Below are 21,570 nucleotides of genomic sequence, written 5' to 3' on the forward strand. Positions count from 1 at the left end.
CTGCCTCAACAGCGGCAGACACAGTCATCCCATAGAGCTGGAGCTCTTCCTCATTATAATCTTTCTCCCTGCTTCTATTTGCATTCCTCTTGCTTTGCTTCCTCTGGGGATTTTACTTTTATCTCTTCCTCTTTCACCCTGAACTCCTCCCTCCCTCCCTCCATTTCTCTGTGTCGGTGCCTTTCTGTCTCTTCTCTTTTTTCCCCTCGCTCATGTGCGCCTCATTGCTCTCCCTCTCCTCCTCCTCCCCAATTCGCTCTCTACAGTCTCTTTATTTCTCGCCCTCTCTCTCTCAGTCTTGCGTCTTTCAGTTTTCTCACCGCAAAGTCTTGTAATGAGGTGTGACAAACCTCTACCCTGCTACCATAGCAATAGGTTTCCCCTGGCAACGCAGCGGCAATGGTGGTGAGGGGTTAGACGGCCACGGCTCTCCACAAAACGCCTTTAACTTGCCGACGCCGACACAAACAAACTCAAAGACTACAGGAGAATAATACAGTAGGACTCGAGCATCATAGTATGAGCAGTTCTTTCCATGTTATCTTAACACAGATGTTGGTTGTATGCAATATTGTCAGGTTTTCATTATTCAATGGAATTGATTCATAATTTACCGGTAGCTCAAATATGCTGTAGTTTAACAGAAGTTATTAAACCTCTATAGCCCTAGCGCCCTCTGCACAGGGGCGGGGTGGCTATTACACAACACACCATCCAGGGGCATGCTAATCATGTAGCAACACGGTCATGCAAAACATACCCACTAAACAGGAAGAAGCTAAAATAAAAGCTCATAACTACTTTTACTTAAACAAAACACAACTCCACCACAGTAGCACCATTGCAACTTTAAGTAACTAACGCAAAAGCAACAAAAACGGTGTATGCCACACATAGCGAGCACTGGCGATCGTAGTATTTCATGCTAACAATACAAACGAAATGCCACATAAAAGCTGAGACTCAACAGATTCAAAGCCAAAACAGCTGTATTTAGATAGAATGAGTACCTGACGTGAAATGAAAGAAAGATTTGATACGTTTTACTGGCTTTAACATGGGGAATATAAAATGGCACATCTGGGAGGCCGCCTAAAAATATGTCTTTACTAAAAATCTCTTTAACTGTGCTCTGCTGCACTTCATTAGCATAAATCCAGACAGAAGGTACGTTCAGATATTGTACTGCGGTTTTCTGGAGGTTCCAAAATCTCGCTTGTGTTACCTTTGCTTTGGTGGCAAGATTTTAATTGCGGAGATATACTATATTTTTCTTGGGCCTCTTGGGCTTATTTTCAAAGACTCTAATTCAGTTCTAAGGTTAAAAATGACCCTTTTGTTTTTAAAGGGAGTCTGGTTGACTTGCAGCACAATCAGCAGCTTTTTTTAACCCCCCTCTCTGTAACCAAAAGCATATTTTGAGCTGTCTTTGCCAGGACAGGACTGAAACCTCAAACTGTGGCCCTGTGTTGAATTGAATTATTTTAGAACAACCTACTTTTATTGAAAGCAGTGGGGGTATTTTTTAGTGAAATCATAGTTTCCTCTCCTGTGCTCTTTCCTGTAAGAGAAGAGGTCTTTATTCATAATCACGCAAATCCTTCAGCATCACATGCAAAAAAAGATTTTGTGTAAAATTCTTAGTCTGGTGACCATCATCAACAGACTGCCTCTTACTGTATGGTAGGTTGTTTGTAGGGGGGGGGGGGTTACAATCCATGTAGAAAAACACCATCTGTTCCTCGATCCCTCAGATATCCCCCTACTCTAACAACCCCCATTCTAAAACCCCTTCTCACATACACACACACCCCAGTTTTATCCCTAGTGTTTGACACTGACACTCTGAAAAGACTGGACACTCTCTGATAAGCCCTGCCCTGCCTACTCTCTGGTTTTTCCCTTGAATTGTGCTAAAACTTCCATTTTTACACAATTTTGCATTCAAATGCGTCACATCCATTCCAATGAGTTTTTCTTCGATGATGTCAGTGAAAGACAACTTCCTAGAATACTGAAGAAACATGCCCCAGACATCAGGCCTGAATAGGAGAAGTGAAACCTCACCAGCAGGCTTTTAACGGTGCCCGTCTGCTGCCATAAGTGATAACACTTTATAGTAAATTTTTTATCTCTGATCTGTTATGGTTTCGTTATCTACACAGAGCCAATTGTGGCAAAACATTGTTGAAAGTCTGCTGGCAAGCACAAATCTCTCTAACTCTATCAGAGCCATCTTTATTAAGGCAATAACACATGACCTAGTTCAGATGGATATTTTGGTCTGATGAGGTTTTTTTTTATCCTGGAATATATTTGGGTCTTTGTTATTTTAGCTTCTGTGGGAAGAGCCATAGTAGAGTTTTCCGTGGTCACAAATCAAACTATATCTATGGGTCAGAACACCGCAAAAGAAATGTACAGCGACAAACTACATCAGTGCTGGTTCCCTGTTAACATTGTGTGGTATTAGAAGTACGATATCTATTAGGCTATAATCAGTTTGCAGCCTTCATAAAAAAAAAAAAATAATAAAAAAAAAATGACAGCCAGCTACATTAACGCTAACGACAGCAGCAGTGTAAAAACAAGAGGCCTGTTCCAAGAGGCAAGTGTATTAGAAAATATTTGGATTATTTCTGGAATGTGAGTTTGAAGAAACAGTATGTCACCATAAAAAAGATTAGGCCAGACTAGCCTCTTATTAAGCTAATATTTAATTGTACTTGTTTTTGGACACACGGATCAATACCCAATTGAAAGGCAGTGGTTTTCTCGCGGCACCTGCCAACTGAAGAGGCAAACAGGCTTATAACAAGCGTTAAATGACATTTACGCTGCAATTCTTTCTAACGTAACAAGGAATTTTTCTTTCAAAATGGCAATAAAAGGAAATGTAAAGTGTTGCAAAACAGATTTAGGCAAGGTCCATTTCGATATTTCCAAACTGCATTACTGTATAATATAATTTACATTGTGCTTGTCTAATGATATTCAAAAGACCGAACTGAGAAGAGGGGACTTGGACCCAAAGCCTCAGTAACTGACACAGCAGTCATGATTAAACTTCTTTTAAAATAAAGCTGCTGTTGGTGATATGTTTTTCTTAAAAGGAGTGTTTAACAGCTCTGTATTCCAACAATAGTGTCTGTAATTACCCAGTGTCTTTCTTCCCCCTGCTTTTGCAGTAAAAGAGAAATTAAATCTTCTTGTCTCCCTACCCACTTTATCCAATCAGGACAGAGAACTTGATTAAGAGGCAGTTCTGTCAGCTCCTGAAAGGGTAGAGAGCAGGATCCGCTTGTTTGACGCTATGCCTGGCAATCAAGACTTTATCATGTAGCGGCGTAAGAATGGGGGAGGGGACTGCTAACTGCAAAGCGAACAGGAAGTTAGTTTAAATGACGAGTTAGAACAGCTTTAATAGCCAACTATTTCGATAATCAATTCATCAGTTCAAGTAATTTTCTGGGGAAAAAGGTTCTCAGAATCCAGCTTCTTTAAAAGTAAATATTTTATGGTTTCTATGACATCAAATTGACTATCTTTGGGTTCTGGACATTCGAAGAGGTGATTTGGGGCTTTTTGAGACATTGATCAACATTTTCACCATTTTTTGACACTTTATAGACCAAACAACTGAGCATTAAATGAGAAATTAATTAGCAGATTGACTGACGATGAAAATAACAGTTGTTGCAGCTCATCTCCGAGTGTGTACTACTAACTTATAGCTGGACAGACATTTTACTCCACTTGGCAATAACTTTTGCCTCTTTTTGTCTCCATATTAACATTCTATGTTTCTCATATATAACATTACCAAGGACCTCCAGGCCCTCTCTTCAAGTCTCTTACTTGTCCATTGTAAGTCAATTTCATGCTTGACTTCTCAGGTCTTAAAGCTGTGCGCACGCACTTATCTTGGGAGTTCCAACTAGGTCTGAATTAGACTGATTATGTTATCTGAAAGTTGGCTTTGTGAAAGTATTTACTCCTGGATCAATTTTAAGGGTTGACTCAAGTCAAGCTTTTTCAAATTACACACGTCTTTTTATTGCCTCCTTTGTGGAACGATGCCAAAATGTGAAGAAACTGTGCGTTTCACAGCTGGAGTTTGATTTGAGCAGCTACGAGCACAAACAGTTACCTGGCTCTGCATCATGCTCTGCTGTTTGAGTCGGAGGTTCTCTGGAGTGTCAGCCACGGCGGTGAACTGTGTCTTGGGGTAGTGTCTGTAAAATAAACACACAAAACGGCAAAGAACGTCAGCACACGGTGAACAAACACAGGCAGATGCCAGCTTTACTCTAAGAGAGAAAAACAGCATAACTCAAGCAGTGTGCAGTCTGTGGCCCCACAGTGGGGGCATTTGTTATTCAAGGTGGTCCTGAGGTTGAGTTAGGAGACCCTGTAGACAAAACACATGTCAGTGTACAAACAATGCTCTGTCAGTGGGAGCCAAGGTAGTCTGAAAAAGAGGTAAGTGCAGACAGGGGCTGTGTATATGTGTGTGTGGGGGGGGGGGGGCAGGGCAGAGCCTCAAGGTTGCAGAGTTTTGGAGGCGAGCCATAGCAGGTGTGGAAAACGCTTTCCAAGCTTACAAAACACAGGCACACACTTATGCACTGCACACACACTCTCACACACATACAAACACAGGCCCTGCCCTATGGGGGATAACAGGAAGAGGAACGGCACACAACAGCAGACACAGCAGCAGGGTCAAAAAGACAGTGGGCGAGTGTGAATGATGTCATGGGTAGCCCCCCCCCTTTAGCAGAGCGTGACGGCAAGTCTTTTCTGAATGATTCTGGGAATTGTATTGACAACCACCTGAACCTCCTGCTGCTGAGGAGAAAAGTCTCTCGCTGAAAGAAATATAACAAAACATAAACATACACAAGTAAGAATGACCACGGTTTTTCCACACAGACATGCACGCATGCATCAAGCAAAAGCCATTCCTCACACGCTCATGTATTGATTGTCTAAACCGCTGTCAACGGTTTTGTGCGTGCCGTGCATAAGTCAGTGTTTTTATACACTGGAGGCTTCTGTGCACAAGTCGCCTTCAGGTCCACAATTAATGTTGCCTGCCAGTTCAGTGAGGTCCTTAAGGCAGCAAAAACACATGGCTCGAATCCAGCAGGAGGGGAAAAGCCCTCACAGCTTATCTAACTGCTCATATGGACTGCAGTTCCCAGCCTGCCTCAGGGCGCAGGGTGGCCTCAAAAATCTTCAACCGCTATCCGAGCCTCTGGGTAACCCATTTAGGCAATATGTTTACCGTTTCCAAGACAACATGGTAAACAAACTGAATTAGCATGCGTCCTGGTGTGATTATAGGACGTAAAAAAAAAAAAAAAGAACTTTAACAAAGAGATCTGTGGTTGGCGCATTTTACATAAAGTGCTGTTAAAAAAGGATATATGAGCCACTTTAAAGAAACCCCAAGAGTGGGAAGCAGAGCATGAGTGACGCCAAAGTTGCAGAGCAGAAGTTGACTGAAGTTGGCATTTAAAGCTCTGTGATTGTAACACACACTTGATCCCTGGCTTGCATCCATAAACACATGCAGGTCTGTGCATGCTCACACTTTTTTTCTGTAACTGAAGCTACCGGCAACATTCAAAACATAGTGGCTTTCTTCCTTAGCAGCAAAGGCTACAATGACAAAGAAGCTAATATTTCAAAAAGGGGCTCTGCATGACAATTTGTAGCTATTGCAAGTTTTTTATTGGCCACAGGTGACCAGATTGTTACACGTGATGAATGTTGACACCTTCTGCGTCCCTCTCTTTTGCCTCTATAAGCCAGTGGATGCTTTGTTTCGGTTGTTTAATGCTGCTGGACTGTGGATTTCTTTGTGCCGTTCTGTCATGTCCTCAATGCTGCTATTTTGACCCCGGGTTAGCGGGGATTTTAACCCCGATGCGACTTCTTAGTTAAATATGGGTTATGTACATAAGGGCTTATTTGTATGGAAAATGTACACTTGTTTAAGATTGTGCTAAATTTACTAACTGTTTGACATAAATTCGGCACTTTCAATGATTACTTTCAGGGCATTTCACCAGCAGTGTATCCCTTTGTTTTTTGGGGGGGAATTTCCCTCCATCAAGGCAGTAAACTGATAATAATATGTTCATCTTTCTATGGACTGGGGTGTGTCTGGTCTGTGGTGGATCACACACTTCCTTTCACAGTGCATCACTGTGCCAGAGAACCCGTGCTTGTCTGAAGCCGAGGGTGTGTGCTACCCGGGCCACAGACCCTCACAACCAGCGTCTGTGTTAACAGCGTTCCTGTCATCTTCAATGTCTCTTTAGAGCTGTCCTTGCACTTAAGGGTCAGTAAATTGCCATACAAACACACAACAGGGTTGCAGATTTAAGCCGAGTGACTCACTGGTATCTAGTAATGTGTTTGTGTTTGTGTGTGTGTGTGTGTGTGTGTGTGTGTGTTTGTGTAACCATGCTTGTGTTTTTGTGCCTGTTTGAGGCTATGAGTGAGTCACAAAAACACTCATGTATCTGTCAGGTTGTATAACAAGGTAATAAGTCGCAGACGGGAGTGGGTGACACATGCACAAACTCAGTTAGCCCTGTGAACGCTAAAGAGGGAGTGATCAAAATGGAGGGGATGTACTGTTGCTGGGGTGGAAGAGTGACAGGGGCCACGCATGTGTAATCACACGCACACACACACACACACACACACATAGACAGACTGCCTACTGTGCAGGAGGGGAGGCCTGTTTGCATAGTGGAACCGGGAGATGTTGGCCGGCTTGACCCTGTGAGACCTGAAAAGGTTGTAATGCATCATTCAGCAGGAACATTTCTTCTACATGTACAGTATACAACATCCATCTCACGGAAACACATCAAAACACACACATCACAGTTACAGCTGCCACGATCAGTTGACTCATTGATTAGATCCTCCGGCATCTTATATTTGAGGATTTGCGGCTTCTCTTTTGTCATTTCTGATGGCAAATGAAGAGTCTCGTTGTTTGTTGGACAAAAGAAGCAATTTGAAGACGTCACTTTGGGCTCTGGGAAATACTGATGACATTTTTCACCATGTTTTGTCACTTTATAGGCGCAATGACTAATCGATTAATCATGTAAAATAATCAAAAGTTGAATCGAAATGAAAATAATTGTTAGTTACAGCCCTGATCACAGTAGCAACGCGAGCTAGAAAAATAACATGCAGATGATGCTGCTGAACAATGACTGGCAGAATCCATTAAACAATAGAGCTGATAAATCACGGTTTGTTTGATATTTACTGACTTCTGCTTCCTACAAAGCGCTTTCCCAGACTGAAGGTCCCTTTTGCACGGCCTGTTCGAGGTGGGACTTTGCCGTTATTCTGCCTCGCCATTCTGTATAAAATGTACAAAGACGGTAACAAGGGTCGCTGTTGTTTTGCCTTTGAGCCAGCAGCGCAGGTAGCAACAGCTCTGAAAGGACATCTGTGTGAAAGGGTGAGCCAGCAGGACAGGGCAGGGGTGTAAAAGGCTGATAATGGGTTATGTGACCAACACAGCGCCTGGAGATTTAGAAAGCAACTGGCAGCAGTTTGAAGCCAAGTAGAAAGTAGAAGTAGAAAAGCAACTGAAAATGTCTGCAAACTGGGGAGACAGTGCAAGGTCCTCTATCAGGGAGCTTCTGTGTATACGTGTCCACAGCATCCATCAGTTCCACAACCCCAAATCAATGTCTATGTAAGCAGTCTTGCATTGCAAACTTGTAACGATGCATTTCCAGAGATGGGGCATTATATTGCCCGCTCTTCCTTTGCATAAATTTGGGGTATGGGTGACTTTAAAGTGCATCCAAAACAACTGGTCGCCTCTGGAACTATAAAAACAAACAGTTGTAGATCTAATAATGAAGACAGATTCAGCAATTGCACAGCTTATTTCTCACCTTAAATGTCCAGAAAATCTAGAGATCCCAGGAGTGGCGTTCTTCCAATCAGGTGCAGACAGAGAGTGTATGTGTGGTGAGTGTCCAATTAAGCCAAGCATGCCATTCTAGGAAACAGCGCAAGTAAGTTGCTATTGCATCAAAAGTGCTGCCCTAAGTGTATGTTTAATGTCACACGAGACGCTGTTTTGTTACATGTCTTTCACATCTCAAATCAGTCACTGGGGCGGCATAAAGCTGCTATCGCTTGGCTTGTTGTGAGAAACCAAAAAAACAAAAAACAAAGCCAGAGCAAAGAATGGTCTCGGTTGCGGTGGTACAGCGCGATCTCTCTGCACCACACATCGTGAACCAGGAAGCAACCGGCAGTGCCGTGCCACATCGTGACTCGTGGTTTTAATCTATTATTATTTATTAGCATCAATCAACACTGACATCAAATCATGATGGGAGAGAACTGCCACTGAACATGATAACACTAAATCAAGACATCTGTGACAAGTTTTAATAACACAACATTGATGTTCAAATACATGTCTGACAATCAGTCATTAAAGCAGCGACCCAGCAGTGGCTCCAGCAGCCTCTGGGGGAAATGAAGAATTCTTCTGTCCACTTATCTGATCTCCAACAACCCCTCTGCCCACCCCCACACCCCCCCACGACTCTAATCAGGGATGGGATTCTCAGGGAAGAAGTGGGTGGGAATAAGGGGAAAAAAAAAAACGCCTATATCAATTACCGAGGACAAATATAGAGGGGTAATGAAAAAGTAGTTATCCCACGGAATAATAACAGAGCGCGTAGCCTGCATTCCTCTCCTCAAGCGGGAGGCTCTTCCACTGATGATGTTTACTGGAACAAGGCTTGTTTTAAACAAACGGAAAGAGGCATAATAAACAAGCTCTGAAGGGCCTCGCTCCTGCTGCTTCAACAAGTGGAGGGGAACATCGGAAGCAGGAGAGGGAAAAGAAGAAGCCACTTTAGTCTGCAGAAAAACAGGTGAGAGGAGGACGACACCTGCTGAAGGTGATGCGAGAGACTGGACGTAGGGACAAATGACTGTATTTTATCATCTCAGGTAAGCTTATAATGATTAGGCTATGGCACAGGTGTTTGCACACCTGGGTGGAGGTTTGGTGGAGCTACGCTGAGAATTTGCTGCAGTCACCACACCCCGTGCACAAATTAATCATAAAGATGTTGTTGTGAATGCACATGGGTGCAACATGGGAGTCAGGGAGATCCCAGTTAGGCACAGCACAAAGTTAAAGACTGCCGACAGGGTGTACCATGGATGAAGTGCTTCAATTTCTAAGTTGATGGCTGATTTCACTCCCAAGAAGCAAAATCCACAAAAAGTACACTGACAAAATCAAAATCGGAGCATCAATAGGCCTTTTTTCCCCATTCCATTTCAAAAGAAGAAAAGCACAGGTGTAGATAATAAAAGTAATGATGATTTGGCTCACTGTCACTATGACTCATGGGAAATCCTGAATAAAACAGAGCCATTGTTAATGTTATCAATAAATGCGTTTTTCTACCATGACAACCCACATCATCCAACTGCAAGGACAGATACCTTAGCTCACCTGGGAACTGCAGTGCAAAAGCATTTGGTTAAAACTGGAAATTATTTGCATGTGTGTGGGGTTTTTCCCTATCAAATCTACAGACTGATAATGTTTTTTTGTTTGTTTTACTTTCTCAGGCTGAACTGACCTCTAATGGAGCAGGAGACATTTGAGCTACACAGAAAAATGTCCATTTCACTAATATTTTCTGACTCCAGATTCTTAAATATGATGTTTCTTTAGTCCTCTGTGACAGCAAACTGAATATCGCTGGGTTGTGGACAAAATAAAAGACAATTGAGGATGTCATCTTTGGCTTTGGGAAAAACTGATAAAAATTTGGCACCGTTTTCAGACATTTTGTCTAGCAAACAACTAATCAATTGGTCGAGAAAATAATTGACGGATTTACCTACAATGAAAATAATAATTTGATACAGACCTAGAATATATAGAGCCAGGAAAAAGGGAAGCCATTCGAGAAAACTACTGGAGTTACTGCAAGTTTTTAAATCAGTCACACCCTGTTGTTAGCTGGATGTAATCATCTGTACTTCCCCATGAGGGAGATTTTTTTAATGACCGATCGTGGTTAATAAAACCAAAAGAGGACGACATTAGCAAGTTAAGAAGAAACCTTGCACCTTCATGCTCTAACTGACAAATGGACACAAAAAGAAAATGTTCCTTTCTATGAAAAACAACAGAACAAAAGTGCTGCGTTATCTAGACTTGGCGAAATAAAGACCTGCCCCTTGAATTAATCATAGAGGAAGCCAAATTCTATAGAAAAACAGCTGACCACACGCTAGCAGACTGCTATATATTCTCCACCGTGGCTGAGAATTACAATGCTAGCATGACGTGTTGATTTATTTGTTTGGCGATAAAAAGGGCACTTGAGGAAAAAAAATGCAAAAGAGCTTGTCAGAACATGAAGCTACGCCTCCTCTCGCTCTCTCACAAACAGAGGAGAGGAGGAGAAAGTCATTATAAGTAACGGCAGAGGGGGATTCCACGGATTCCGGATCAGCCTTTAGTGTGTGAGTATGTGCTGAAGCGTGAGTGGACATGCTAGTTTTCAGAGTGTCCGCCTCTGTCACTGTAGAGGAACTTCAGGAATTTCCTTTGTTGACACCCCCCCTTTCCCCACTAAAGAGGAGGGAGGCACTTTCCCACAGCATCACATAGGCCTTTTCTCTTAGGGGGGGGGGGAGCTGGAATAGCCACTGATAAACAGCAGAGGAGGAAGAGAGGGGGCCTTAGCTGGGTTGAAACATGAACACACACACACACATTTAGAGAGTCCAATTTCCATGTGTGGACAGATTAAACACTGCTGTCAGTGTCTGTGGGATGTGCAGGCTGGGTAGAAAAACATGACACACACTCGCTGACACACACGAAATGATGATTTAGGGACAACTTACGCATTGCAGTATGGTCTCTTCTCGAAGCCTTTGTAATTCTTCATGTTTAGAGTCATTTTGCAGACCTCGCAGCTGAAGCATCTTTTATGCCAGTACTGTAAGAAAACAAAAAGAGACAGGGGAGAAAAGATGAGGAGGGTGACATTTGAGATGTTTGTTTCACCTTTATTGGGTGCTCCGACGGGAGAGCCAACCACACTCACACAAACAGCCGGCTGGTGCAAGAAAAAAGCTAATTGAATGAGTAAGGGCCAGAACTGCTTTTTATTCCCTTTAGGTTCCACAGAGACAAGAGCTGGATTAAAGACAGAAAGAGTAGTGACTGTTAGGACTGTGAAGGGGGAAAAAAAAAAGAAAAAGTGAAGCAGTTGGTGTATGCATGCCCAACAGTTACAAAGAAACCAACATCCCCTTTTCACAGTAAATTGTATGGTTGCTATTTATAAGTATACAGAGCTAGGTCTGCTGGTGTGAGCGATGAGGAAGAGCCGCGAAGTTTGTGACTGACAAGTGTGCATCCGCGTTTTCTCTCACTCTAATCTGGTGCAATCAATTTTCACGCCTATATTATTACATCAAGATGTTTCGTTTCCATTTTCTACATAAGCAACAACAGGGGTCATCTTCCCAGCTCGGTCGCGAAGCTTTTGACCTCCTTTCTGTCTGCTCATCTCTGCAGGCCTGGATGTTTTCTGCTGCTCCGCCTCCATCTAGCTTCACAAGAGGCCGTGGACCCATCTCCGTCACCATTACCACCACCACCACCCTTTCTCCCTTCCTCTCCCACCCACCCACCCACCGCCCCCTCGCCTCCTTTCCTTTTCCCTCCTGGCACTGGGCTGATCTGCGGCCTGAGGGGTTCAAAGGGGGAATCGTGGTGAGGGAGGATCCGAGCAAACTGGAAGGAGGGAGGAAACATGAAAGGAAGTAGCTGGAGAGCAAGAGGAAGGGCGCAAGCAGGGGAGGGGTGGGCAAGAGAGAGAAAAACGCCAGAGAGTGAAGCAATGATCTGGCTCCTCGCGCTTTCGTCAGGGGAAGGGAGGGAGGAGTGCAAAGACACGGAGAGAGCAAGAATGGGAGGGAATGAAAGAGGGAGTCCTTATTAACATGGCCTCAGGGCGCTCTGTCATCCCTCTCGCTCTTTCACCCACTCTTTATCACTTTCTACACCAATTGCCCACACACAAAACGCTAATCTTCCCAACAAACAGCGCAGAAATGATGATTCAAAACAGAGAGATGAAGCTGCAGAAACACATCAGAGCACAACACTCATGTTTCTCAGTGTTTTTCACACATGCATAATGCAAGCAGGATTCCTTACGGTCTTCTCGGGATGAGAAGCGTGGATTAATGACAGAAAAATCCATCATTTCCTGGCGTGCAGTGATACAGCTTGATAATAAAGCATGTGTTACCGCGCTGATAATCAGCTGGAGATAAATCACCAGGGTGTTGAGGTTCGCTGTCTGTGAAAGCTGCAGATGGACAGTGGACACAATCGTGGCAGCGGCGGCGCCGTGTATGGAAGCACGACCAAGCACACAGCACAATTCACTTCCTTTATCGAACAGGAATATGGCTTCGGGCTGGATTTAAAGACAGTCTCGCCTCTTCTGTCTGGAAATAATGGACCACCCAGGGTGGTATGCGATGACAACAAGGAAGGAAGTGTACGTGTGTGTGTGTCAGACATGTGTGTTTGTAGCTGTGGGCGAGCAATATTGTACTGAGGCATAGAAAAGAGGAGGTGCACAGAGGAGTCTGGGCTCTGTTCAGTTGAGCTGTGATCCAAAGCCAAACACACTGGGCCAAGCCTTCGAAAGGCAAACTCCTTATCCCACAACAACCCAGTCGGGGCTTGAGGGAGTTGCAGATGGACACATCGTGTTACTCTTTCCATTGCTCGCCATTGTTCTGGCTAGTGCTGCGATGGTAAATCCCTCTACAAACAACAGCATAGTGCGGGCAGATTCCATTTCCTCTAGCTTCAGCTGATTTGCAGCTGTGGTGGCTGCCATCTTTATGTGCACACAGTCTGGTTCATCTAGCAGCCCAGTGTTACACTCTCCACTGACAACTGTCATTTCCCCAATTGTGTCATAACTGTAAACCAGACAAACTACCACAGTGTGATCCTAAATGAGAAATGTGCATGTAAATGCTGTTGGTGGTAAAGGTGAAGCTATCAACTGAGCACGGACTTTGAATCTTGTGTTGTTTCCCAGAGTCAATATTGACCTTGAATCCACTCCAGAGAACAAGCCTGCTGAAATCATCTGTTTAGCAAACCATGCCTGAGCCTCGCCCAACCTGCTAACCCACATTTCACAAGGACAACCCTCTTCGCCTTCCCGCCTTTATACTGATAACGTGACCCTCACAGGGGAACACAGGGCCCGCTCAAACTGCTCCGACCTCAGACTAGTGCTGGGCAATATATCAGTATTATATTGTTATCGTGATATGGCCTCATTGTTGTCCTTTTCCTGTTTTTCTCTACTCGCCAGACTGTTATACTAATTCTTACGCTTATAACTCATGTTTTATTAATTTATTGCGAAAGTACCAGTACCAACACGATAATACTGTTGCCTTCCTAGGATTTTATCGTTATTAGAAGAATTCAAAACAGTGTTGCCAGATGTACAAAAACGATCATATTTGTACGCTAAAAAAAACCCCAATGCACCATAATCTACGATTTTGGGGCGCTTGTATGAGTGCTTGGTTTTTGTCTGTGCTGTGCGATTGTAATTCACTTCCTGACGTGATCAGGACGGCAAATTATGGATCCTACATCTCAAGTGACCTCTTTTAAGTCCATCACTCCTGGTGTATCCTCACAAACCTGTTTGTGAGGATGGCTTTCACTCTCTCCCCTGCCCTTTTCTTTTCAAAACGTATGCTGTATTCAAGTCGAGTTGTCTTGTAAAAGCAATGTAGATATGTTGGCGTATAACAAAAAACAAAAAAAAAATCATTTAAATGCGTGTTCTGCTATATTTCACATTTACGGACCATTTATTCTTCTGGTTATCACTCACGTAGGATCATTTTACCAAAAACACCACAATCTTAAGTCTCTGTGTGATGGTTAAGTATTTCCCATCGGGCAATGCTGAGTCATACTACAGAGACAGATGCTGTACATTGCAATATAGCCAACGAATATCCCAACATTATTTAAGGCAATATCACCCCTTAGTTCAGACTAAAACACATCTTGGACGAACCGACAACAAGCTGATAGCCCCTAATACACGTGCTAAAATGCACTAATGAATCACTGGAACATGTGGCCAAATTTGCTGTTGAGTGGGAGTAATCAAATCTAAATACATTACATATATTAAAAAGAAATACTAGGTGAACTTAACATTTAATTCAGTATGCATTTAGTCGCTACTAGCATCTTCTTTAGTTGTATGGCTGAATGTACATTTTGATTTCATTGTGCCCAGCAGTGGTTGCAGTTTCCCACAGATAAAATCAACTTTGTTCAAGGAGGTGAAATATAATCACAAGTGGTTACTTGAGACACATTTGAGATGCACTCCAATGCCAGGCATGAACCGCCAACCATCTCCTCTAAAGCATAATATGCAGTATCTGGTTAGAAATATTTTAGGCTTTAGGATTATATTAGGTCCAGGATTAAGACAAACAGATGCCAAAAGGGGGAGGAAGAGGAAAAACAGATGTGGGGATGAGAAACATCCCAAATGTGTGTTCGAGAGGCCATGCAGCAGTTAGCCCTGTCCAGCTCGAGGAAAACCTGGCTCTCTGGTGCCAAGGCAGGATCTGGCAGTCAGCTGGAAAATGAGGACACTGCAGAGACAGAGCCCTAGAAATAAAACACCCAAAGAAAAAAAAAAAAAACAGCACTGTCTCCCTGCATCAATGCAGCTCAGGGGCACATGTGCGTCTCTACATGTGTGTGCATGATGTGTGTAGTACTGTATGTAGGTTATATGTCTCAGTACATGATGCCCGTGTGTCAGCAGGGATCCAACGCTCCAATCAAGAGATAAAATGCTCAGTCAGCCTCAAGTTGGCCCGGACAAAAACCCTGGAGCTATCTGGGAGGAATAGACCACTCCGGACACAGAGAGGGGTTAGCGAGAGTCTGACCAGGACAGTTAAGTGGCTGGCTAAAGGTATTAAAATGCTGTTGTGTCAACCACATTCTGTCAGTATTAGTGTGTAATCGAAACGGGGCTAATTTCTCACTTCACTCATCATAGCACTGGCAGGAAACATTGGTTGAGTACTTAACAAGTGACTATACAATTCTATTTCTAGACGAGAAAAAAAAGCGGAAAAAAGTCTACTTGATCTATAGACCGTGTTTAATGGGTTTTCACAGTTCAGTCTACTGGTAGTCGCCAAATTAAGCATCAGAGTAATTTAGCGCCTTGTAACTCTGAGGGACATCCCTCGAGACTCTGATGAATTGTTTCATAATTCTTGGTCAAATAAGTAGCAATCATCTTCAGTTTAAAAAACACTTTGGTTTATGCTTTTATTGGATGATTAGGCCAACAGTTTGAAGGATGCTCCGATGACTCAGATATTTATTAAACCAACTGTAGCTAAATAAATCAAATACGCCAGTATAGATATAAATACAGGCTTTTCATACCGCACTTAGCCCCAGGGTTGAGTGTTCTTTGAACTTTCTTAGCTCCATGTTAAGAGGACGTTCATACTTGCACAATCTAATGGCCTAGGGCTTGTTGGCCCTGCTCTGGGGCAGGGTTAGCCCTGAGTTTGTGGGGTTAAAGACAGAGAATCAAATAAACACAGGGCTAGTATTTAAGCCTCAGTTAACAATTTGTGTGCAACAGGCCCTCCATTTACCTGGGAAGTCTGAAATCAGCACTGGGAACGACATCATACCGGAATTGATCACAATTCAGTACAAGTCAGCAAAGCTGTTATAGTCTGGTCAGCCACTGTCAGCCTTTGTTAGCAATTCCAGCTGATAACAAGGCATTACATGGTACTTTGCACATACAAACATTGAAGATACATGTCCTCAGATAGAAGTTGGACAGAACTGTGTGCTAGCTGATTTCATGAGACACAAATAAGGCAGAAGTGCCAATAAACTGTATAAAGCTTTCATTGCTGTTGATGTGCGTAACAGCCATCTTGGATTCTGAGGTCTTGGTTGGTTGGTTTCCTGAGTTGGATATGCGACTTCAGGGGATGGTCCAGTTGAAATTGCTGACTGGGAACTCGCAAATTTCGACTTCCCAGTTCAAGTCATAGTCAACACCTAGTCCAGGGCTAAGAACAGCTCTGGAGGAAGAATATGTGAAGAAAGAGCACCATACAAAACCCAAATAGTGGGCTCTTTACAGCAGCTTACTTGGTGCACATGAGTGTGCAAGATTATCCATGCATAAGATAGTACATGCCTAAAGATGCGCCCACATCTGGCTGGTGCTAATAGAGGAAACTGTAACTCATTAAAACACACTGGTTAATTATAAGCCTACCTGATGCCATTCATTTTTACCCAAGCTGATGGCTCTGTTGCTGGCCAGCAGGCAGGCAGACAGTGATTTGAACAGACATACTATGCTAGAGTAGAGTGAGCACTTAACACACTTTCCAAACCACTCCAGACTATGATGTGCACTTAGAAACATGCACACACACACTGCGGCCCCAGCAATAAGATATTCACAACAGCAATCCCAGCAGAAAAGCTGCGAGATGAGAACAGTAAAAACACTAGTGCCTTGTTATAAATCATCTGAGTGAATTCTCTTAACAAAACATCCAATAATTCTGCTATGTCATGTTTGCATGGCTTCTACTGGATAAAAAAAAAAAAAAATTCTCTTTGCATTCCTTTGTATGAATTCCTGGCAACTAATACAGCTGTCGCAGATTGGGAAAGCAAAAGAAACTAGTTGCACTTGTTTCCTTTTCTGACAAATGTCCAAAAGGGGAAGAACCTGTCCACTCACCATGGAGTCAACGCCTCAGGTGATTTTGACTGTAATGTGTGTTTTATGACTGTGAGTCAGCAAAGGGAGGTAAACCGGCGGTGGCTGGACTGATTCCTCTCCTCCTGTGGCTTTCGGACAACATGAATCAGCTCTCGGAATAATCTGTCTAAATATAGGCGAGGCGGTGGACAAATTCCTCCTAAAACTGTGGTTTAAAGAAACGTGTTCACACTTGAGCACCAGAGAGCAAATGAAGAGGAAACCTCACACTTGAATCAGAACTCCAGTCCAAAAATTATGTATGAACTAAAGTGAAACATAAACAGATTCGAGATTTTAGTGATAACATGTAGTGCAGAATAAAAAAAAGCTTTAGTGATTTCTACTAAGGCCAATTGTTTTATTTGATTGCACATGACAGAGCACAGGCTTCATGATGTAAGCTCCTTCATGCAGTAAAGAAAGTACAGAGCTGCTTGAATACTGTACTCGTCTGACCTTTAACCCCCTTAGTCAAGCAATTTCCTGAGGTTGAGAACCAGCAGCACAACTGAGGCTCACATCTTAACAAGAAACCCCCAAGCTAAAGCCAAATAACTAAAGTGTCAACCAATCTGTTAGTTTGTATAGAATTTGTGAATATAACCTCTAATTCTTTCCAGCCATTGATTAATATGAGTGTAACATCAGGGGATAAAAATACAAGTTAGCTGAATCCTCGAAACACAGAAGTATCTCACGTCAGTTCAGACATGCAGAAGGACATAACTTCCCTCTATGCATATTTCTTTTTTTCAAACTGGTTGCTTTGTTGTTGAGCAATGCTGAGACTCACTTATGAAATTCAGTACCATGTGAAGGGTCATTTGTAGCATGAAAGCTGTGTCTGAACGATGCAAATATGTCTTTCCTCGAGAGCTGCATTGACAAATCAATGACCAACTTTTTTGATCATCTTTCAAGTCATTTTTTTGGCAAAAATATCAAACATTTACCATCTCAATCTTCCTAAATATGCTAGTATTTGCTGCGATTTATGACAATAAATGAAGACTCTTTGGGTTTTGGACTGTTGGTTGGACAAATGATGCAATTTCAAGATGTCTCTTTGAGCATTTCTCAAATTCTTTTGATGTTTTGTCGACCAAAAGATAAATTTTCCGCTTATCTTACGACAAAGGTGTGAAACAGATTAAAGATATCTGACTCTTAATACACTTTTCTCGTCAAAAACAACATCAATGCGCTGAAACAGTAAATAAATACATAATTCTCAATCACTTTGAGTATAATTCCCTGCATTATTATCTATTATGATATCGATATGTCATTCAGGTTCTCGTAAAAATAATCAGATTAATGGATTACGATATCGATCGTAAGATGCAGCCACACTTGCCTCACAAAGAATCTTGCCAATGTTGTGCATAACAGGAATCAAACTGTTTTGAAGCTGTGAACATATTCAAGAGCCAGTTGTGTTGTTTTTGCTTGCCATACCTACCTTTAAAACGATGAGCTGTCAGAGCCCACATGACAGTCATCTTCTCACATTATTTATAGACAGTGAAATGCTACAGTCGCTGAAATAACTGCCGATTTACTACCCGGTTTACTGTTAACAACACTTCATAATCTACAGCACGTGGGCTCGCATGTTGGGAGTTAAATATTAATAAATCTCATGAAGAGACGTAGGAGGACTGCATCTCCTCACCTGCAGGTAGGAGCAGACTCAGACATACGACATGCAGACAGCACGTAGAGACGGCGAGTATAAAGGCACTCCAGCAGAGAAGGAGGAGTGTTTCAGTGAGAGATGAGCTTTAAAACAACTCAACGCGGATCTCTAAATTTATCTTGAAAACACACACTTCCTGAGTGTTGAAATGGCCATTAATCTTAAAGCGAAACACATACAAATCATTCCACTCCTCCAGACAGTGCACATCAACTTCAATGCGACTTGTTTTACTGGTATTGTTTGCATAGTACAAGCATTAATACAATTTCAGTGTTGAGTTCTTGAGAAAAGTAACTGAAACATGCACTTTTTTTTAATGCATGTGTGGCTGGAATTTACACATTTTCACTGGAAATACATTTTTGGTGGTATCCGATTACTTTCTCCGCAAAAAAAGAGATGAAGCAAGTGGTGTGTGTTGCCTTTGACTCAATCTTACTTGATTTTTCACAAACTATGTTGGCTGCCGTTCAACAGCCGCCCTGAACTCAGTCTACAAAAGCTACTTTGATAGATATATGAGCCCGATACTTGGCCCGAACATGCAGCTCCTAACTCCTTGATATCAACAAGCATTAAATGCATTGAAAGGAGGCCGAACAAAGCAAAACCCCCACCGGCAAGAGCCTCGACCAACATTCACTTCCTGTCTTTACATGTGCTCGGCTGCCCGCTCCCTCTGCCGGGCCCAGCCCTGATATACTGGAATGCAGCTGACAGACAAACAAGCCTCTGTGGCTCACAGAGGAAAGAGACTGTCAGGTAAAGGTATTCGTCGATGGCTGAGAATACCGATGCAGCATTCACCTGAGCTAGCCTAGCACATGGAAAAATCCATGTGGCTTTAACCCAACAAGAAAGGCAGGGTGTGCGTGTGTTTGTGTGTGTGTGTGCCACAGAGAAGGAAAAGGGGAGGCTGTTTTGGCGTGTCTGAAGGGGTGAGCACTGATGCGGAATGGCAGCGAAGACAGACGGCAGGCTACTTCTCCTGTGCTCGGTTCAGACTCAGAGCAGGGTAGACGACACAGCAGGCCTCTGACAGAGCACGTTTTATGGGAGTGTCTGTCTGCTGGAATGCACTCTGCTTCGGGCCAGATTCCACAGCACATTCAGCCTGTACTTGTGGCAATATTTTACCTCCTCTCATCAATACGGGGCCTCTGCTAACATGACAACATGACGCGTACTTTCGGGGCCGCTTGTGCATGAAGACGACGAATCAATTCCAGTCCGGGGCACTTTGGGAAGGCATTAGTCATGGTGCATTCGAGCAGTAATGCATCCAAACGCAGAGCTGATGTTACTTTAGATAAAAACGCTTTGTGTGCTCTTCTCTCCACCATCTCTCCTTCTGTCAACCCCAACAGATAAGCACGTCTGGACAGGGATTGATTTTCAATAGCAATTCAGACGTCCATTAGACAAATTATCTACTTGCCCCCCAGCCCTTGCTTTGGTATAAACATACAAACAATGCTATTAACATTGCCATACATTGCAGACCCCACCCACATAGGAAGTTAAAAGTGTTTAAGCCTACACATGGCCATCTTTAGCTCCTTAAAACGAAACATGGTGATAAAGAAGGCACCTTTTTAAAGTCACTATGGGTAACATTGATGAGATTAGCACATTGGCTGAGATTAGGCTAAAACTAAATCGAGGTGGCTCGACCAATCATCCCTGGCTTGGATTAGCCAGTGAATTGGACACAAGACATGTCCAAAAACCAGTCTACGCGGTTTCTGAACACTGGTGGACAAGAAGGGCTTCATTATGGGACTGTGAAGTAGAAGTCTTTGTGAGGGTTAGTCCCACACGTTTCTCGAGGAAGACGTTAGCTAACGTTTTCTGTCAGTTTTTTCTTCAAAGCAGGCCCAAACCAGACTCGCCTCGTCGGGAGCCCTGCGAGGCGCTGCTTTACTGTGAATCGATATCACAGCCTCAAGTCACTGTCTGGGTGAAAAATACCGTTTTAGGTTGCTTACTTCAGAGCACTATCTACACGATAAAAGGTGTGATTTCGCTTCCTGCCCCGCGCTGTTGAGCAACCACCACCACCACCACCACTCCCCCACCCCCTTTCCAGACGTTAAGCTAGCCGTTAGCTCGCCTCGCTAGCGACATACCTGTCCTGCCGGGGCGTTCGATTCATTCACAAAAATATGTGAAAGGTGTCATTTTTAGCAGGGCAGAAACGAGCAAAGCGAGGGAGCAAATGGAGGAAATGTGTGTTGAGGTTATTTCCCAAAGGAAGAAAGGGAAGTAAGGCGGGTTTCTCATCCTTACCTTGTCCAGACAATTCACTTTTTCCGTGGGGTAAACGACTAGATTACATCTGCCACACAACGGATTCATGTTGGAGGAATGCTCTTCTAGCTAGTTAGCACGGAAACCGCCGATGATTCTGCTTGTAGCTGTGCGCTGTACTCGAGCACTCGCTCCCAAAGAAAAAACTATCTATAGTGTACGATTATGATCAGTAGCAGACCGACACTAATCTTGTTGTATGAGGCAAATCCAGGAGGTTGTTGTTGTCGTTGTAGCCGCACAGCTGGCTGTCAGTCCACTAACCAGACACGGAAAGCGCGCTCCCGCTTCCCCCTCCTTCGTCTGCGCGCGTCCGAGCAGAAGGGGAAGAGGCAGTGTAGGAGGTTCAGTGTTCAGCACTTGGAAGTAAGATTGATGATTTCAGAGCAGCTATAACATCTGTACATTGTGGATATTGAGCTGGGAAGCGGCTCGCTTAAAAAACGAGGTGGCACAGTCTCGTGTGTGTGACTGAAGAGGTCCAAGTCGATCCTTGTTCACGTCCTCGTCCCATCTGCACTCGCATAGCAAACTCATGCGATCATCTTCCTGCTGTTGCAGGTTTTTTAGGGGGTTTTACCGATCCAGTGATCTCAA

The 21,570-nt window shown here is 43.3% G+C and overlaps 1 protein-coding gene across 2 annotated transcripts in view; it reads right to left on the reverse strand.

The window, feature by feature from the left end:
- Nucleotides 1-21,536, reverse strand: part of lasp1 (LIM and SH3 protein 1) — a 32,355-nt gene extending 10,819 nt beyond the window's left edge. Inside the window, exons 1-3 of one of the 2 annotated variants that reach the window (XM_030407605.1) lie at nt 20,953-21,536; nt 10,954-11,048; nt 4,151-4,235 (exon numbers count right to left, since the gene is read on the reverse strand). In XM_030407605.1, coding sequence (XP_030263465.1) covers nt 4,151-4,235; nt 10,954-11,048; nt 20,953-21,021 — 249 coding nt within the window. In that variant the 5' untranslated portion in view covers nt 21,022-21,536. The remainder of the gene's footprint in view (nt 1-4,150; nt 4,236-10,953; nt 11,049-20,952) is intronic. The other variant, XM_030407604.1, reaches the window with a different exon arrangement.
- Between the last annotated feature and the right edge of the window lie 34 nt (nt 21,537-21,570).

Source organism: Sparus aurata, chromosome 23 (assembly GCF_900880675.1).
Source record: "Sparus aurata chromosome 23, fSpaAur1.1, whole genome shotgun sequence".
In the NCBI taxonomy this organism is placed as follows: domain Eukaryota; kingdom Metazoa; phylum Chordata; class Actinopteri; order Spariformes; family Sparidae; genus Sparus; species Sparus aurata.